The 15,391-nt window shown below is 36.8% G+C and overlaps 1 protein-coding gene across 6 annotated transcripts in view; it reads left to right on the forward strand.

The window, feature by feature from the left end:
* The window catches only part of MECOM (MDS1 and EVI1 complex locus), a 566,538-nt gene that overhangs the window by 500,892 nt on the left and 50,255 nt on the right, over positions 1-15,391 (forward strand). For 4 of the 6 annotated variants that reach the window (XM_030863959.3, XM_030863952.3, XM_030863965.3 and 1 more), the window contains exon 3: positions 5,233-5,367. In XM_030863959.3, coding sequence (XP_030719819.1) covers positions 5,233-5,367 — 135 coding nt within the window. Of the gene's footprint in view, positions 1-2,503; positions 2,585-4,002; positions 4,008-5,232; positions 5,368-15,391 lie in introns of those variants that run through there. The other 2 variants (XM_060298433.2, XM_060298434.2) reach the window with 2 other exon arrangements.

Genomic DNA, 15,391 nt, shown 5'->3' on the forward strand with positions numbered 1-15,391 from the left:
GCTCGAGCCGGTCTAATTTATGGCTAAATTAAAAAAAAAAAAAAAAGCGTTGGGGGAGCTCCTACAATGGGCAAGTTGAGGAAGGGCAGGAAATCAATGGCAGCAGCAAACCCGGAGCTGTTAAAGGTTCTCAAGCGCCGAACTCTATGGGAATATCTGGCCGGGTTTTAGGTTATTTACAAAGGATTTTTCCTGTCCTACCTACCATTGCTGTGCGATTTTCCCGCAAACAATGGCCATTATCTGAAATAACAGTTCAATGTCACAGATAACAGGCCACCAAAACGAATTAGTCACCACCTCTTGTCATTTTCTTCCCCCCCATCCCTCCCTTTTGTTACTATTTTTGTTTTTAAATCAGCATTTTGGGGAAATACAGATCTACTAGATTTACACGTCTATTTGCACTTGGAGAAAACAAAAAGGGACTTGTACCGTCTCCGTTTGCAGATGAAGTTTAACATAGACGCGCTTTCCATCCCGTCTCTCTTCACCCCTCCCCCTCAAGTGTCCCTTGATTCGCTTACTTTGCTTAACTTTCCATTGTTGAGCTGAGAAGTTGGATTTTGTCCATTTGTTTTTATGAATGGAGTTTTGTGATAAAAAGCGTTTATTTCCATTTAACCGATGGATATTACTAAAATTTCCAAGCTTGGCTGGAGTAAATCCGTAGACACTTTTATTTTGCCACGCATTCCCTATATTCTTTATTCCAATGTTGTTTCTGGAATGTGTTGATAAAAGCTGACCATATATATTAGAAAATTATTAATCACCATATAGTACTGATTCCCCCAAAACAACACTTAATGATGTTAAAAGTTAAAAAATAATCTGAGTTATCAGTTCCACTTTGGGGCATACATGATGTTTTAGTTAATGTATCAGAGAATATAGCAAAAACTCACCAGACAATCGTCTACCTCTCTAAGCCCCTAATACGCTATTTGGGCAGGTTATATGCAAATAATGTTTCAGATTTTTAAATTCCTTCTTCTAAGAAAAATATGATTTAAAAAGTAGCATGCTCTTCTGCTGACCTAACTGATAATGGAGGGAAAAATCAAAGTACGAATTCCAATAATAATAATAAATACTTAACAGAAAACTGGAATGTCCTTTTCAACTTTTTAGGCTACTGTTTTCGGAGCATTTCTAAAGTAATTATGGTTAGCGTGAGCCAGCGTCTCTTCACCCTAAACCTCCTCCTCGCCCCCTCCAGCGCCTCACCCCCAGCCTCGTGCACACATCCTCACACCCCGAAAGCCCTTCTCCACCCCATTACTCCCATCCCCCAACACACACACACACACACACACACACACACACACACACACACACACACTTACTTGTGCTTTCAGGACACCGAAACAGAGGATATTTCCCTGGGGAAAGAAATCCTGCCTGGCGAGATCTCCCCATTGGTTGTTTACCCAGAGAAATCTACATGTTTAAGGGGGATGGTGCATCCGTAATCAGTCTGTCCCTATAGGACTGAGTCTTGGCGACCTTTTTGTGACCTCTCTCGCCAGAGGAGGCTGCTGTCACTTTAAAAATTTACTGAAAGAGGAGCCTGTCTGGCTTCCGATCACTCTGGGCGGCGGGAGATAGCTCCCTTTCTCCCTCGCCCCGGGTTCTTTCTGGATGGCCGAGCAGATCCTCTTTAAAGAGACAGTTCATGAAATAGAAACCCAGCGGCTGAGCTACGAGTTGCGAAAGGGGACGATCCCGTGAGGGTCTAGGACCGGGGAAGGCGCAGCGGAGGATCAGAAAGGGGGCTAGAGCTCCCCTCGCCTCCCCAGGCCCCCCACCTTTTCAAACTCTCCTCCTCCTGCTTGTATCTCCCCCCCCGCACCACCACCACCACCTTGGAACTGGGAGAGAGAAGTGGAAGAAGTTTTAGTGGGTTTCAGATAACTTTCATTACACATCGGGCTGATAAGAGCAAGAGAAAGTGAGAAAAGAGGGAGGTGATGTGAACCAGAAGGAATAGCTCGGAACTCATTTAGGAAGGGGGAAAAAAGCCAAAACACACCAAACTCGGGTCACCCAGACGAGAGGAGACTTCATTTCTGGTCTTAAAAATACACTGTTGGCGGACAATAAATCTGAAACGCGTGGTCCTGGCGAGCAGATCCTAGAGACGGACAAAGTTATCAGAGACCATTCGGAAATCGAGACGCGAGGCTTTTTTTTAAAAAAAACATCTCGAAATGTGGCTCGGGATCGTATGAAAGGATTTTCGTGCAGGAAACCTGGGGGCGGCTGATTATTTTATTTTGTTTGTTTTAATTCTTCTGTGATTGCCTTTTATTGCTGAGTTGAGGCCATAGAAATCTTAAGGTAAGAGAACTCACTTTAAAAAAAGAAGTCCTGGCGATGTGCAGTTTGTTACTTGGGACAGTTTCCTGCCTTGGCACCCCTTCTCCGGGGCGCCCCCCGCCCCCCAGCCTTCTTTTCCTACTTGCCCGCAGTCTCGCGGAGCCCTGTGCTTATCTACGTTGCCGGGACTGGCGATTTCCTTGTTCCTCCTGTGCAACGGTGTGGTCTGGACGCGTCTCCGGGGTGGGTCGTCCGGCCTTCGGTGGGTCTCTCTCCCGGCTGTCGGCCTCCTTTCCTCGCGCTCTTCTCCTCCTTCCCCTCCCTCCGTGTGTCTGTCCGTCGGTATCAGGGACTGAGAAGGTGGGGTTGCCAAAATCTGAATTCCTGGCACCGGCCACGCGACTTTGGAGCCGCTTTCGGCCGAGTTCCACCTTGCCAAGTAACAGCTTTGCTGTCCAACATCGTGTGCTGCTTCGCGAGAAAGTCACATTCGGACCCTTTGGCTAGATTGTGGGGATTTTTTTTTTTTTTTCCTTTCGCTGTTGGATTTTTGAAAGGGCCTTTCTCTAAAGTCCACCTAAAGGGAATTTTTTTTTTTTAAACTATCTTTGGAACTTGACAGCTTTTAAAAACACAGGAGTGTGTTCGATGAAATGACAGAAGATGTGTTGTTACTTTATTTTATTCGAGATTTCCGAGACGATTAAGACATTTGGGAGACAAATGCAGTTGTGTTAGCAAATCAGAAGCGAATAATTCACCCAGGGGGGAAAGGTTTCTGGAGAAAGTTAAGCTTTTGTCTTGGGGCAAGAATACGGAGAGTAAGAAAGTTAATACTTTGGTGAAATATTTGAATAATCATATTACATGTATGTAAAAAGACATTCTTTGGAAATGAACCTGTTTTTAAATTAATTTCACTGTTGACAGTGGCAATGGCAATAATGTTAACACGGAGTAAACTTACACCTAGAATTTTTATGTGCATATGCAGTACTTAACCCTCGCAAAAAGGGAATGCTAGAAAGCTAAGGGGGTAAATGATTTTTGACTTTGAAATTAATAAGTTTCCCATGTCTTTCTGCAAATATGAAATGGAATTGGTGTTGCATTTCACTGCCTTCACCCTGTTTCCTTCATTAAATATTTCTCTAGTGTGTTAGTAGAACTACCTTTTTTTGGGGGGGAGGGGGGCTAGTCAAGAAAACAAACAGCAAATATCAACCAGAAATCAGACAAACTAAAAAATAAAACAACGATCCCAACCTTTTACTGTTTTAAAGTGTGTATTGCAGATGTTATTTATGTTTCCAGACATGTGAGGAGGGGGGTAATCTCAAGTTGCCATTTAAGCTGCTCAGCATTGAAAGTTGAAGAAAACAACTTAAAGTTTGTAATTTTATAAATGAGAAATTGTTAAAATCTGTTCTTCTCACTAGAGAGGGTATTTAACATAGACTTTTTGTTGGTGGTGGTGCGAAGAGGCCTCCTTGAAAAAGACTTGATTGTGTATGTGTGTGTGTGTGTGGTGTGTGTCAATTATTATTCCTATCTTATGTTTCAATTTTTCTTTTTAAAATTGTGGGACTACTTATTGCCCTTTAATTGCCTCATGGCCAAAGGCTTATGCATAATGCCTCTTGACTAGAGCCCTCAGAGTCCTGGGCTTCTTCTTGAAGTTTGTGGTGAGTTAATGACTTGGATCTGCAACTGGGTGATTACCTGAATTCTGTGCAAAATTGCTTTTGGTCTATGCACCCGAGTGTTTAGTTTTAACTTTTATAGGTATAGATACAGCAGAGTTCTGGGGGGGGGCGGGGAGGGGGTTATTTAATTCATCAATTAATGTTCTAGACTATATTGTTTAGTCTTTGATAGGAAACTTCCTCAAGTTTGCGCTAACTGATTGACATTAACATTACCAGACTTTCTAGTTATTTACCATCAGGTGAACAACTATGCAGCTTTTAATATTGATGTATAAAACATTATTGCTACTATTGAATCCGAATAGCCTCCTTTCGGTAGACAAGACCTTAAAAATGGACACTTCCCATCTTAATTTTTGTTTAATAGGTATCCTGAGTAGTGATTAATATTTAGCATAGGCCAAACATAAAATCTCATGAAAAATAACAACACTAACATACACAACCGTATATAATGATGGCAATTTATGTCAATATTCTTACATATTTTTTACTTGTTCACAAGCCAGTTTTGGTATTTTACTTATGAAACATAAAATTGAAATGTGCATTGGCATGTGTTACCTAAAACTTTAGGTTGACATATTTTGCACAAGTGTTTACCAACTATTTATTTTCATTTGTTTTTCTTTAGTTTGGTGGGAAGCATCAGTGAGACAAATCTTATTATCTTCTTCAATTACGGGTGTGATTTGTTTCACGGTAGTGCAATGCAAACTGAAAAGGAATTTGACAATATTTGGATTAAAGTTTTTAAACTGCACTAATTTAAAGTGCAAAAAATGTGACAGTATACACTTACGAGGGAAGATTATCTGAACCTAAAATATTGACTTGTATAGTTTAGAAATATTATGTTAATATATGCTGTTCAATATTATTTTTCATAAAAATCACATGGGATAAAATTAAGGCAATAGCACTCATTCATTCATAACAAGGAATCGAGCATTTTTAAAACCAACTAATCATTTTTTGTAATAATTTACAATTGCTTTGTTCCTTTAAAGGCAGTACATTGCCACTTCTAAGATAACTTATTATTATTCCTTCTTTATTAATATGCATGCTGTCTGACTTTTTTTCTCTTAAGGATTCAAAGGAGGAAACATACATTTGAATAAAATATTTTCAAGCAATTAACCATTCTAATGAATGAACTGATAATGGAAATTGATTGTTCTCGTCTTCTTCCTTCTAGATCTTAGATGAGTTTTGCAATGTGAAGTTCTGCATAGATGCTAGTCAACCAGATGTAGGAAGCTGGCTCAAGTACATCAGGTTCGCTGGCTGTTATGATCAGCACAACCTCGTTGCATGCCAGATAAATGATCAGGTATGTTGTAAAGATTTTCTTGTCTTTCTTGGAGAGCACTAAAGTATCAGTGAAGCCTGAAGAATAAAAATAACAGTGAGCTTCAGTAGACCCTTGTGGCCTGTTTGTCGATATGGTGAAAGGTAATGCCCAAATATAAGATGCAGTATAAAGTCATTTTCAGTACTTCTTTTTTGGGTAGTTTTTTCATTTTGTGCTAGTAAACTTCATCAATGCTCTAGTTTTCTGGGAATGACTGAATGATTTAAAACCTGAATACTACTTATTAGTAGCTGTTCTTTACCTTTTTTTCCTTTGCTATCGTAATAAGGAGACATTCATAGAAAGTACTGAACTAATCAAGAACATTGAATTTCTGCAGAAATTGGAAGTGATACACTTGAAATATTATATAGATTTTATTTTAAATAATAGGTAGTGGTATATGTATGATCTACGTGTGAACTTGTCTGATTATGCATTTGATTTGCCTAATTATAAACGAGAAACCCTTTTAGATTAATCAAATAACAGTTTTTTTTGTTGTTTATGTGAAATGTTTAAAAGTATCACTGCTGGAAATTGCTTTATGGAGGCTCATGCAGTGAGGTTAACTTTAATAACAATAACTATGAAACAAGATCATGAAAATATCAAGAAACATATTTTGCACCCAATAAAGTGAGGTTATGAATCTTGTAACTTAGTATGACAATACTTAAAACAACAAGAACTTCAACCTGCTAATTTTTGTTTTATAAACATCGTTGAGTTAGAATATAGTTATATTATCATCATTTATTTCTTTTAAACCGATGGTTGTGTAAATCAGATATGTTTCAAAGACCATATTAAAATGGTTGCTTGGCAAATCTACTATGAAAATCACCACCAAGAAAAAGAAAAGTTTAAATTAGATGTTTCCATTTGAAAGTTGGTAAGTAATGCTAGCGTCATATGGTCTAAGACTCTGTTTCAATCATTGTTATGAGATTATTCTTTGGCATTTTACCAGCTACTAGATAATTTTTACTGACTAAACTGTATAAGAGGTAGTAAATTATAAAATTAGGTTTAAATGGGAATCATTTTAAAATCTTCAACATATATCAAAAATAATAAACCAATCAACTGTTTTTTCCCTTTGTTGTAAGAAAACAAGAGACATTATTGACAAAGGAAAACATTATTAAATTAGCTATTGATCGTAAGCAGAAAATACCCCAAGTCCGTCATATGAGTTACTGTCACCATCAACAACAAACATTTCTGAGCACTGACTATATGTAGGTGTGGGAATTACATAGGTGTTGTAAATGAGGGAATTGTGCGTGTGATGCTTCCTAAAAAAGGAACTGGAAGACCTCAAAAGGCAGCTGTAAGATGAAATAATGTAATTATATCATAACAATTATTTGCTATCCATATTTACTGACAACAGGAGCTATTTCCTTAGACAAATAAAACTGTTGTAGGATCAGTGAAAAGATGGTTGAAGAATGAGACTTGTGGCCAATACATTTTTTCATTTAATAGTTATGGGTCTCATATTTTTTAATAAATATACTCTTGTCCTTGGGAATTGTGATCTCATTAAAAAAGGAAACTATTTTTGATGTTCTTAAGTATGAATTAGATTGCTTATTAGAGTAGGCATTTATCATTTTCACATGATTACTTTTGAGGTACACATTGTAAAATGCATTGCTTTCGAAAGAAAATATGATGGTTTTGTATCTTAATGAAGAGCATGTTTACATACTTTAACTGAAGAATCAGGGAAAATAGTTAATCAGGAAAACCATAAAAGGCCAATATTAGACATACACTATTATTTCTGTAAGTTCTCATTTTAAACTTATGTATTATGCTGGCAGAACTCAAAGATGGTAAGAGAGTACATATCAAATAACATAGTTGTGAAATTGACATTATATGGTCAAGTAAGTTCACCCATAAACGATGAGAGGAAAGTCAGAGGTAAAAGTCAGATTTGTGTGATAGACAGATATGCATACAATCACACTCAACCCAGTTGACAAGACAAACGAGAGCAGACATCAAAATCGTGTATGCATATATTGTAAACACACTCATCTATAAGCATGTATGCATCTTTTCTAAAAGCCAATTAAGACTAGCAATTCCAGGCAGCTTTGAAATGTGAATGTTGGACTAGGTACAATGATAAAAGAGCTGACTAAAGAGATTCTCTAGGTCTATTTTTTCACTCCGTTTTCTGTGAGGAATATAGGAGCTGCCAAATGGTGAATAAGCACAACTCATCTCATAATGAACGCTCCCACTGTGTGACATATTATTTAATATCCAGATATAAAGAGACACCCTGGATCAGGAGTAATTATTAAACATTAACAACATCAACTCACCTGCACACACAAAAGCAAATTAAGCACGCGACAAAAAACTGTAAAAAGTGTTCCTCTTTGCTCTGATTCTTAGATAGAGCTCAAGTTTATAAAATGAATTTTAAGGAAGTCCTGGGCTTTAAAAATGAAGAATTTCAGGGGAATCTTTCAACTGCAAGCTAGTCATTGTAATAATTAGGGCATCCAACAAAGAAGGGAAAAGATGACCTAAAACAAAACGGAGGGTATAAATTATAGTTTACTTTTGCAAAGATATGTATTTTTTAAAATTCTAATATTCAAGATCAAGTTTAGTCAATTTGGATCCGTTTTATAATGATGTGAAGGAGTTCTACAAAAGAGAATTAATGTGTCTGCTAAACGTGATAATACAGTTTGATCATAGTGGGACAGTCAAAACACGTTGTCTTGGGTAAAACTTGTATTTGATTTGTTTGGGGTGATGAGGTACTTAGAAACAGCCTAGGTTTAGATTTTCAGGTAAAGCTGATAAAGTGTGCAATCTGTTTTGTATCCTAAAGGCAAAGGCTATTCAATGAACATTTTCCTAATACCTCTCTACAAGCATTTTATCTGAGGGGATTTTTCAGAGTTTAAATCTTCCAATAGATTCTGCAAGTTATTTTATTGCAGATTTCTTTTTTTCAGGCCAGAGTGAGCTTTGTGGCAGCTTTTTTCTTGACAGTGCTGCCTAGAAGACTCGAGTTTATTGTTTTTAGATGTCTTTTTCATTGCATGTTTTCAGAATTATTGCAGTGATGTTTTTGGAGATAGAAATTCTGAAAACACTGGCATACTTGCTAACCATAATTTCTAAGTAGCTGCAGCTTGTGACTGATATCCTTATCCCCCCCGAAAATATTGTATTAACTACGGTAATTTATCTTTGTAAAAGAAGGCCACGCCAAAGACACTAGTAAATTAAGTCACACTCCAGTCATAATATAGTAGATCCACTAAAAACACCCAAGGCTCTTTATCCTTGAAGTCCTAATTATGTTTCCCCTTATTCCTTAAAGTTTTTGTACAGTGTTACATAGCTATACTGCTGCGGCACGAGCTTTAGCTGGACATTTTTACTGAGACAGACAATGCGTCAATATCTTTACATTTTAATGGTCTGAATTATGCCTGGTTGAGGATCCAGAACTGGCACTGGGAGGTAGATCAGAGCAGAAGGAAAAGCAGAGAATTGGATAATGAAAGTTCTTTCCAGAACGGGTCCTCAAGAGGACCGAATATGTAGAGGAAGCATGAAAATGGTTTATTAATTATCCAGAGATTTCATTACATCTGGAAGCACCCATGTGTTTAACGTCAAGTGGGCCAGACACCTAGATGATTTACTGAGTGTTTGTTTTTAAATCTGGATATTTTGATGTCCTTCTCTTCGTTGTCTTGTAGATATCTTACTTTTACACCCATTTTGATGGGTGGAGGGAGCATGTTGCATTAGATTTGCTCTCACCCTGCTCCCGCCTTTCCCTCCATCCTTTGATGAGTTTCCTCAGACCTCCACATTGCTGTACCCTTCACCTAGATCAAAGGCAAGTGGACCCACAGACCCCTAGGTACCTCACATCAGGCCAGTTCTTATCTAGGATATGTTCACAAGTTTAGTGTACTTACGAAATAGCTCTCTGGACACAAGTTTTTCTCTAATACTTCTTCATGGTGAAACCATTTTCGTTGTAATCAGACAGGTCACTATAGCCCAATTCGTGTAAGTGAACTTTTTCGACTTACACAAGACCTACCTTTCCACTCATGGTAATGAGAAAGATCTGGGCATGTGATTTGGGGTAACATTTTTTATAGGTGTGCATCACAGAAAGGAACGCAATTTCATTCAAGCTCTTGGCCTGCCCTAACATGGTCTACAAGTGGAATAAAGTTCTCAGAAACCCAAGACATTATTAATCTTGTCATTTACACAAGGTGATAAGTCCTTTCATTTTTAAACAGGCCCTTGACAGCTGGTATTTAGTAAGTAGACTAAGAGAAGTCTGCTGTTCCCTCTGAAGAAAACAAAATGTGTTGATAAGAGATTATCTAATGCCCGATGTATATTTTGAAGAAATAAGATCTAGAAGGAGTGCCCTTCAGAGAATACAAGGTCAGAATTCACTTAGAGGATTCTGCCAGCTCCCTTGTCGTTGAGGAACAGCCGCAAGATTCTACAGTGTTTTCAGTTGGATCAGGCATTGTTCTCGTTTGTGCTTTACCTTATAAAGTTTTAACTGCTTCCAGGACCATCATGGCTGAACTGGCACACCCACTTTCCCTCTCCCTGGGTCCACGTCAGCGGTGCTATCAGGCTGCTGTGACACTATAACAGTATTATTATTGCAGGCTTATTATGGACTCAGTTATCAAGTTATTTTCTTTGGCTTTTTACTGAAAAAAAAATGTATGCCTACATCATTCAATTAATGCAATTTGTGCAAAAAAGCAAAATGTAGTATCTTAGCCTCTCTCTACTTTTTCAACATGTTTGCGTCAACTGTCAGGTAATTTGTTAATTTGCTCTTCCTTTACAAGGATTTCTGTCCACATTTTCTATGACCTCTTTTGATGTTAAAATTATTATTGGCTTTGGCCATTTTCTTTGCTTTGCTTTTAAGTCAAGTTCCACTTTTATACCAAAGTTATGCTCTGCTGTTTTAAGATGAATGCCAGCTGGCAATACCCAGAGACTGGCTTTGTGAACGGTGCCTAAGCTGACTTTGGGGGGATGCTGTCTGGCTGATAAGTTACTTCCTTCACCCGAAGATGAAACTGTCTCAGACATAGTCTGTCATTTGATATTTACATGATAAAACAAATAGCATCCCCTCCCCACAGAAAAGTTTCCCTCATGTAATTATGCCCAGCACACAACCCTGCCATCGCACTACACAGACTAGGAATTTTTACCAAGACGCACAAACCACATAAATTGAAAAAAGATGATCTGCACATTCTAAGTAATTAATATTTGCATGTACACAACACTTTTCATTCAGGAAGATCTAAAAGCATCACAACCATACCAGACTCCAGCTATTTCTGGAATGGTACCAAAAAGATAGTTGTCAGAATTCATTACAAGCCAGTCGTCAAGGAGGAAAACATGTTGGTCAAGAACACAAGAAACACCTCCAGTCTAGTAAAAAACCCAAAGAGGATCTTTAGCTTCCTGACTTTCCAAGCATTCTGAAACTGTTCAGAATGATCAGTTTTCATATAGTCAGACAAAATGGCCACATTAAAGACAGGTGTCTAATGAATATTTCTTGTGGGGTCTGTAGAGAGATCCTTAGAGGTTAATTAACAGGACAACTTGCAAGGCTTCCAGGCTGGGTACCCTGTAGGCTCCAGGTATAATAATGTGTATCTTTATCACTTGCCCTGTTCTTGCAAACTAGAGTCAACAGTCAATCCTTTCTGTTTTGTTTCATCCAATAAATTACACTTGGCTTTCTCTTCATGTTCTTAATGAAGAGATAAAAATGTGTGGGGCAGAACTTCTCCTTCATTAGTAGTTTTGTTCTGAAAATAGCCAGTGGATACATATAATTTTGTTTTGGAAGCAGATACAGCAAGACAGTACCTGACATTTCTCAGTTGATATTTTATAGTCTTTAGACTGTTACCTTAAAGACAAATTCGGGATACTATGTCTTTGGAGGAACTAAGGAAACTAAGGATGGTTTGCTTTAGCGAAGCTTGGCCACGATAATGCTTACATTCTGTTGGACAAATATCTTTACATTCTGTCATCATTCTCTGCCTGCTGAAGACACTTTTAGTTATCTCTTACTAATCAGGATTAGAATGTGTAATAGGGTCCTTCTTTCAGAGGTTAAAAACTTGTCACTCTTGCCCTCCTGAGTAGGGGTTTCCCATGTTGCTATGGAAAGATCAGGGGTCCAGAGCAAGTTTCCTAAAGCCAGCACATATGCACACGTTGTCTCTGTGGACTTGATGTTACCTCTGCAGCACCAAGACTGACAGATGTGTTCATATCAGATATTGACTTTGTTCAGACATGCAAATGGTCACTTATCTCCCCTTCTATCCACACTCTAAACATTAAAGTTCCATTCAGCTTTTCCTAGCCTTCGGACTGGTAAATTGAATGAAGCTATAGAAAATAAAGCATTCAGGCCGATTGTTGGGAGGTGGGAAGGAAGAAATCAACTGTCTACTTCAAAGTGAAAAGACGGCAATAGTCTGAAAAAGTTGTCTCTCGGTACAGGTTTTGCAGGGAGTACATTTCTCTATTATTTCAATTATTACAACTTCCTGAATAGGTTGAAGGTCACTCATAATTCACACTTCTGCCATTTTCAGACATGCCAAATGCAGTCTATTAAGCATAAATAAAACTTCCAGTGCTTGACCAGGAAAAATAAATGGGAATTCATAACAATGAGTCCTTATTCATCTTTTTAAAAGTAAATGATGTTTTCTTTCTTTCTTGTTTTCCCTCTGTGCACTGAATTTTTCTTCTGTCTCAGTAATACAAGCATAATACTTTGAATCGATCCAAGCGTAGCAAACTAGACAGCAAGTCCGGTCTGACAGATTCTAGATTCTTCTACTTTATAGGATAATAAACAAGAACCCACATTAGTGCCATCTATAAATACAAATGGTAGCATCATCAATTTGATGGAGGGATCGGTTGAACACAGGCTGTGACAGTACAAAACAGAATTAATCTGAAAGTCTTTTATAGCCTATTACCTTTGCTATCAGAATGCTTTTAACTGTCCACACTCTCTTTAGTGGCTGTCCTCTTGGGCTTAAATGACAAAAGAAAATGAATATTTAATAAAGTGTGATTAATTTCGGTTCCCACTGTCTATAATAAATAGTTATCTATAACATATATTACATATAATATGCAATTTATAAAATATATAATTGTATATAACTTATATGATATATAATAGAATTAATCATATGCCATTAAATATTAATTTATATTAATATGTAAAATATGAGATTACTAATATCTTGTACAGATTTTAAAATGTCCCTAAAATGTATACTTTGCCACATTTATAAATCACATATAAAATATATAATATATCCAAGCACATGTATACTTATATATAACGTTGTATGAAAATATACATTTTGGCAGTCTAAAATTTGCTAAATCAAATCCACATCACCACTGCCTTTTACCTTTAGCTTAGCCTTATGAATATTAACTGAACAGATATCCTTTTGACATTTGGAACCATTTCAAGGTTTGATTAAAATAAATTAAGAATAATAATTATTTTTTAGAGTAATTCCTATATACATGCATAATATATACTCATGCCTTAAACTGTGAATTTCACCAGTAGTAAAAGTGAACAATTTGAGGGATTTCTAGTTTTATCTTCAAATATCTGAGTGCTTTAGAATTTTTAAAAAAATATTAAGAAATTTCACTAGCGTGATATTTTGGCAAATTTTAAAATAAAAGAATATAGAAAGGTCTATTAAACCATTTACTATAATATTTATTCTTATAAATTAAAGTATTCAGGGATTTAGATATAATATCCATACTTACAAGGACAGAGATAAAGCTTTCTGGAAAAATTAAAAAGAGTCCAGCAAGATATTGGAAAAATTAAATTTTTTCTATGATAAAATGAAAAGACCACCTCAACTTTCAAAAGTTTCCGATATATGGAGAGTTAGGTCATGTTCATAACATGTTGTGTTTCTGGAATTTGGTATTAGCTACCAAATAGAAAACTCTAAAGGAGTTAACACAGTTTTTAAATATTTATCATGACTTTTAAAAAATGGAATTCTCATATAATCCTATTTTCTTATACTAAAAGGCCCCATTCCTCTCATTTTTCACCTTATATTGGGAGAGATTGTCTTCTCCCTTCTAGCAGAGCATTCTGAGAGACACACAGCAAAATAATAAATCTACAACCCTTTTGTATCCATTCCAACTTTTTCTAAGTGAGATTTTGAGCCCCTCTTCAAATACTTGAGTTGAATTCATCACAAAATCCCAGATCCAGGACATTTTTATTTTGGTTCCAGATAACTTTTTCCATAAAACTTCCTGATGGAAGAGACCTGTTAACTCTTTTATGGAATTTAACAGAGGAATTGATTCCCTTCCATTTTTATCTAACACAAAACCCAGAGAGGTTATATTAGTCATGTCTCTGCTTCGGGTACATAACTCAGATGGCATGTAATTCATAGGACTGCAATATATAGCCGAAATTTTGAGAATACACTGATTTTAAAGATGTTATGATTACATTTTTATAATCATGGTCAAGCATACTTAATAGACAAACCTGCGGGAGAAGCTACATAAATCACTTCCGTTCTTTATTATATTTTTATTTGCTGAAAGACCCATTTTCTAACATAAAAGCATAGACGCGATAACTTTTTTTTCTGAAAGGCTTGATTCCTCCAACATTACATTCCATCTTTCCCCCACATAATTGTTTCGAGGCAACAAATTGTCATTATGTTTTCATTTAAACTACTTCTCTCACTTCTCAAACGCCTGCTGGTGTATTGTTATTGCTAGAACATAAACCAGCTTTGTATGTAGACATCTCTGGATTCAAGCATTCAAATTACACTTTGGGACCATTGTAATTATAAGAGCAAAGACATAATTTTGCTTAAGTCTCTGTAAAATCCAAAGAGTTGAGATATCATGAAATGGCAAGTGGTAACAACACCTTGAAAAAAGCACTGGATTTCTAAGGGCGGTAGATGGGGCTTCAAGGCACATTCTTACTGCGATATGAGGAAGCATGCCCAGAATCTGCCCTCATTACTTCGGGCTCTTGCCAGTTCTTTTCAAACCTCAGTTTCATGAGCACCATAAAAATTCACTTAAAATCGAAAAGAACACCCTGAAGTTAAAACCCACTCTGCTTTGCCTTGCCTTTCATGGCCTGGAATGTCACCTTTTACCTCCAGTAAATAAAGCCAACATCAATGCTCTTCCGTGTCTTTTATTTTTTATGCACTCAGTATTCTTCACATGACAATCTGGACACTTAAAGGGAAATTACAGTAGTGATCTGTGTCCCGGCAAAGAGAATTATCTTTCTAATGTATAGTTACAGTGTATCTATCACTTTCTTTTGTTTCTTGGGCTGTTCACACTGGATTGAGTAAATCTAAAATGGAATTAAAAGAGACATGTTTAATAGTGGACTCTATTATTCAAAAGAAAATAATGATATCATAATACTTTCTTCCAGTGATCTGGCATGTGTGTCTCTGCAGCATTCCCCAAAAGCGACAATTGTACTGTTTTATGGTCTTTCGGGATATTGTCTCTTTAACATCACTGTTTCCGAGAAGCCACTGAAAAGTTCTAATATGTCACAATTCAAATATCAACATGTTGTTGGAAAGGAAGCTAATAAGTTAAACCTTTGAGAGATGCCAAAAGAAGAGGTGATTCAAACTGTTGAGAGAAGTCTATTGTTTTCTAAGGGGAAATAGAACTCTAGAATGAAACAGGGCACTAATAAGCATTTAACTGGAAAGTTTAGGGGGAAAAAGCAAACGCACACTTTTTTTTTTTTTTTTAATCTGGTAACTTTTTGAGCAGAATTATTCCTCTGAGTGTACTTCCAGAGAAGGGAAGATGTGAACGTTAGGGTTAA

The sequence above is a fragment of the Globicephala melas genome, chromosome 4 (assembly GCF_963455315.2).
Source record: "Globicephala melas chromosome 4, mGloMel1.2, whole genome shotgun sequence".
Classification (NCBI taxonomy): domain Eukaryota; kingdom Metazoa; phylum Chordata; class Mammalia; order Artiodactyla; family Delphinidae; genus Globicephala; species Globicephala melas.